Here is a 5,696-nt window from a genome sequence, read left to right as displayed (position 1 = left end):
AGTGGGCAGTGGGTTTCCAGAAGATGGACAACTGAGAGAAAATGATAGAGCGAACCTCAAAGTCAGTCAGTTTTTGGGCTTCGATTTGGGCTTTGATTTCGAGTTTTAAGTTCATTGATTCACTTCTTGAAATAATGATAATGATAACTTTTTGTTTTCTTTTATGATATATTAACTTAATAAACATCAAAACTTCTAGATGGACTCATCTATATTAACATTTTTGAAGTACCTTTTGTGTTCTACCTTTTATTTTATGATATTTTCATAATTAATCTCATGCCATTTGATTAAATAGAAAAAGTTTAAGATAAATTTTGTAATTAAATCATAATAAAATTGCAAAATTAGAAATCAATATTTATTACATTTAACAAATTTCCTAAAATCTCTCCCTAATAAATCAAATATTTCTCCAACATCTTTAAATGATCTTATTTGTTTTGAAATTTATATTATTACATAAACATATCTATGATAAAAATATAATTTTTTTTTGCATATGTTGCAATTTGAATTTTTAGAAACGGATGTATATTACTCAAACGATACAAAAATAGATGTGCTAAAATATTATTGATAATTATATAGCACGGATCATGTGATGGAACGGGATATTTACATAATTATGATTATTGATATTTTTACGGGATGTCTACGTATAACTCACAAAATATTTTAATATGAAATTATACTATGTAAACGAATATCATGTCAATATCATTTCATTATTTTAAATATTATACTTATTTATTTAATTTGATCAAATTACGATTATATAAAAAATAAATTATCATATACGGGTTAAATCATAGAATTAAAAATCAAAATATAGTTGTATATTCTTATATACCAAACAAAATTAATAAAAAGAATACATTTTAGGAATGTCGTCCCGCGGTGTACTGCGCATTAAAATATAGTTTGAAATGAATTTTAGAAATATATATATACTAGCAGTTGACCCGCGCGCAAAGGTTTATAATTTTGTTTTGTTAAATTTCTATTCATATTGTTATATTTTATGGGGGATTTGCACAACTAACCTTTTTATGATACTCTTTTCTACAAGTACCCTCTTTATGTGTCCATTTTCAAAAATACTCTCTTCAATGTACAAAAAGACTAAATTACACTCCTTTATTATAACCCATGATGAAGAAAGAATTTTCTTTAAAACAAAAAGAATATTCCTTCCAACAAAAAAAATATTCCTCCTGGAAAATTTCCCGCCAAAAATTCAGCCAAATTATTCTGCAATTCCTTAAAAAATCTTTTGAAAAACCTTGTAAATATTTTTAAATCCCTTAAAAATCCTTTAAAAATCTTGTAAATCTTTTAAAAGTCATCCAAAACCTTTCAAAACTTGAGTTAATCTTTTAAAATCATTGTTAATCATTTTATAAACACTTGTAAATCCTTTTAAACCTCTTATAACCGTGATAAATCATTTAATAAAAACTTTTATAAACTTCTAAAACCCTTTAAAAACCCTTGTAAATCCTTAAAAACCATTTTAAAGAACTTGTAATACATTTAAAAACTTTTGTAAACCCTTTAAAAACCTTTGTAAACTTCTAAAACCCTTTAAAACCCCTTGTAAATCCTTTAAAACTATTTTTAAATCTTTGTATGCCTTTAAATACACTTGTAAATCCTTTTTAAAAACCCTTAAAAATCCTTGTAAATTTTTAAAATCATTTTAAAATCCTTGTAAATCCTTTTAAAACTTTTATAAACTTATAAAAACTTTTTAAAACCATTGTAAATCATTTAAAAACCTTTGTAGGCTTCTAAAACCCTTTAAAAATCATTACAAATTGTTTAAAAACCATATTAAAACACTTGTAAATCCCTTTAAAAACCCTTTTAAACCCTTTAAAAATGTTGTTAACCATTTAAAAAATTTGGCGGGAAAATTTTGTAAAAAAAAAATTTTTTTCGGGAATCTTTTTGCGGCGGAAATTTTTTTGGTAGGGAAATTTTGGCGGGAAATTTTTTGGAAGGAATATTCCTTACTTTGGGAAAGAATATTCTTTCAAATAGGGGTAAAATGGCCATTAAAATTTAAGAGAGGGCAAAAATGAAAATGGCAAAAAAAGAGGGTATTTTTAAAAGAGGGTCTCATAAAAAGGTTATTGCTATCAATTTCTCTATATTTTATTATCTTTTATAATGATTTTCAAAAAATATTATAATTATTTTCTCTTTAATTATTATCTTTCATTAATCAAATTTGGATTAAAAGCATTTGATTCAATTTATGAAATATCATTTTTTTCTTTTTGATCATGTTATAAACTAAAATTTCACTTTCAGTTTTATTTTTCCTCTTTATAATTTTATATATACAATATCACAATTACATAAATGTTGTTTTATTTTACCACAAATTTAAAATTTAATTCCATTCTAAAACTCAGTAACATATTTAAAATTTTAAACTATAATCAGTTTAAAATGAAAGTTGAATTATATTATTACCACTAATAAAAAAAAATCAAGTATTGTTTTTCTTATTTTAACCTTTCATTTATTTTACATAATTTATTTTTATATGTATAAACTTTATATTAATTAAATAAGTAACATAAGTATGCACTAAAATAATGTTTTAAACTTATTTTAATGTAAAATCAAAAATGTGGCTTAGGTGGATGCTTATGTGGCATAATGAGAAGAGAGAAAAGCTAACTTTATATATATATATTATAATGTTCATTTGAGCTATTTGAAAAATAGAATATCCCACATCGGAAGCTGGACAAGGATCTTGACAGTATATTAGATTATGCGCTTCTAACTTAAAACCAATTTACAATTAGTGGAGAGGCTCATCTATCTTATATACTGTTAGGATCTTTGTTTAGCTTCCGATGTGGGATAAAAATATATTTTAATCCACATTTTTTGGAATTTACATATTTTGTTGGAGTTTATCTAACAACTATTAAGAGGGATTGCATAATATCAATCTGTATTAAATCAGTTTGATTATACTGTCATAGAACTATTAAGTGTTGGTGAGATTCTGAACATTGGCTATTTTAGCTTTCTTCTAATAATTCATGATGCATGACATTAATTATGAGTTTTTGAAGTCTGTAACGGTTGTTGGATAGAATGTTCGAATCAAGATTGTATGATTTCATGTTACTTTCAGCTCCGGAAATGCCCTATGATCCAAGAGAACTCCATGGTTACTTAAACATATAGGGATATCTCAAGCTGACCACTTGATTAGTCGTAGTGTATCCTTAATGATTGCTCAAACTAATTGTTTTTGTTTTAAACTCGAATTCAATCCACAAGGTGTTTTGCTTGAACCTTTTGCAAACTCCTAAGCCATAAATATGCGGATGGAATGTTATTCCTCTGCAAAATTATAAGGGTAAACTGGTATTTCTAAATTAGTGTACATCTAAATTTTATTTATTTAAAGTACTATTATAACGGATTTTCTTCATTAAAACGATATATTTAAGATATATAAAGAAAAATGACAGGTTGTAGTTAGTGAGATTGATTAAGAAAAATGTGAGGTTATTTTTTTCTTTGGGAAGGAACTTAAATATCATTTTAACTAAGAACATTTTGTTTTCTATTTTCACTTAGTTATCTCAAGAGTAGTGATCAGTGTATGGAGGGTAGTGAAATAAAAGAGAATCGCTAAAAATAGATTATGTTTCTTCTTGCTATCCACCTCATCCTTTTATCTCTTAGTACGTTTTTTTTATTTACTTGTGTGGTTGGGAGAGATATAAATGAGAACGTAAAAGAAGGAAAACACGAAAACAACACAAAAGGGTTTTGTTGGTTTGCTTTTAAAAAGCTAAATGACAGATGCATACGATACGGGTAAGAAGGCGTGACTCCCTCTCCTCCCCTCCCACTTTTCATTCCCATTTATAAATTTAATTCTCGATTCATTCCAAAACTCATCATCTTAAATTTTGATCAATGGAGAGTGCATCTACAAGCCATAAACGCAAGAAAAACGACGATCATACGAAAAAGAACAAGAAGAGACAACATGTGAAAGCCAACAACAATGTAGAAAGTTTTGGAAGTAATAAGGAGAGTTTTGGAGTTTTCGAGTTTCCATGGATGAAGGAGAGTATGATCTCAACCTCGCTTGATTGGAGTCTACCAGAATCTCCTTTTTCGGTTTTAGATGATGGCAATGAAATGTTTGAAGAGATTAGTGATTTGAGATGGCCAGTGAAACGGGTTAGTAATTATAGGTTGGAGTTTGAGGCCTTTGAATGCTTTTGGTCTTCTATTTCAGATTAGATTGGTATCATTGTGCCATTTACTTAGAATTGCATTAAGAGTCTAGGACCAAACGAGGAAACTATTTTTTTAATTTTTTGTTTTGTATTATGAATAATGTGTTGTTGCGATATAAAAGATATATAGTAGACGGAAGGAGTAGTAGATGTGTTTCATTTCTTTTGGCAAAGACAATAAAAAAAAAATACTTTCTTGAATATTGCATTACTATACATTAGGCCTGGGACTGAAAATCCGGATCCGAATCCAAAATCCGATCCGAAGAGCAGGATATCCGGTTGGGCGGATACGGATCCGGATACTGGATTTAGATATCCGGCCGGATCCGGAACCGGATTCGGATAGCTAAAATAATTTGGGCCGGATATCCGGATCCGGTCCATATAACGTTTAAGCCCATAGTTTTTTTTTCTTTTTTTTTACAAGAGGCCTACACATTTAGCTGGGCTTAAAATACATAATAATTCTTAAGCCCATTAACTTTTATTTTTAAAGCCTAATAACCTTCAAACCCTAATACCTCAACCACATTTTTTTCTTCTCTTCACCTTGACGCCGCAACAACTCTTCTAGCTGCCACCAAAATGGTCATCTCCACCACGAGGGCACCAAATCGTCCTCCTCTTCCACTAGATCGTCCTCATCTATCAAAGCGACCATCCCTGCCACCAAATCATCCTCTCCTCTCCACCAAATCGCCTTCATCTTCCACCGAATCGGCGAGCCTTAAGTTTGGTTTTTCTTTTCGCGGTGTTTCTTCAACTACGTTGATTTTCAGTTAGCCTTTTTGCAAATGGTTCATATCTCATGCTCGCACATGCTTGTGTCTCGATAGTTCTGAATTGAAATAACGAAAAGAACAAAAAAAAAATCGGATCCGGATATCCGCGGATATCCAGATTTTTCTGCGGGTATCCGAAACTCGGATATCCGGGGTAACCGGATCCGGATTTGGATAAGAAAACTCTATATCCGCCGGATACGGATCCGGATCCGGATACCTCCAAAAACCCCGGATATCCGGATCCGTCTCAGGGCTACTATACATGCATATGAATGTTAACATTTTAATTACGATTTTTAAATTCGTCAATTTCCAAGTTTCATGGCCTCTCTCTGAGACTTGACAAAACCAATATGAAATTTTTTCCGCTGGGCATGATGGGTTTGTGTTCAATTATCAGCACAAGCACTATTTGGATACATACAAATCATGTACTTTTCTTACTTGAACTTTAACACTTGTCCACTAATAAGAAAATATATGTAATGGTATAATGATGATGTGTTATTATTTATTTATTTTCATTAATAATGTGATAACTACAATTTTATCTATAACTAGAACTGGAAAACCAAAAAATTAAAATGCATAACTAGAACTTACTCGCTGTGAAAATTTA

At 29.5% G+C, this 5,696-nt stretch overlaps 1 protein-coding gene across 1 annotated transcript; it reads left to right on the top strand.

Moving 5' to 3' along the window:
• Window positions 1-3,945: 3,945 nt before the first annotated feature.
• On the top strand, window positions 3,946-4,450 carry LOC17874549. The gene has a single exon (XM_006279369.2). The coding sequence runs from the start codon at window positions 3,961-3,963 to the stop codon at window positions 4,291-4,293; it is 333 nt and encodes a 110-aa protein (XP_006279431.1). The 5' UTR covers window positions 3,946-3,960; the 3' UTR covers window positions 4,294-4,450.
• The last annotated feature ends 1,246 nt before the right edge of the window (window positions 4,451-5,696 follow it).

The sequence above is a fragment of the Capsella rubella genome, unplaced genomic scaffold (genome assembly GCF_000375325.1).
Source record: "Capsella rubella cultivar Monte Gargano unplaced genomic scaffold, Caprub1_0 scaffold_12, whole genome shotgun sequence".
NCBI lineage: Eukaryota > Viridiplantae > Streptophyta > Magnoliopsida > Brassicales > Brassicaceae > Capsella > Capsella rubella.
The sequence above is the reverse complement of the archived record's forward strand: the minus strand, read 5'-3'. Positions and strand labels throughout refer to the sequence as shown.

What these genes read in the sequence shown, in the direction of transcription:
- LOC17874549 (XM_006279369.2), top strand. Translation starts at nt 3,961, where the DNA reads ATGGAGAGTGCATCTACAAGCCATAAACGCAAGAAAAACGACGATCAT.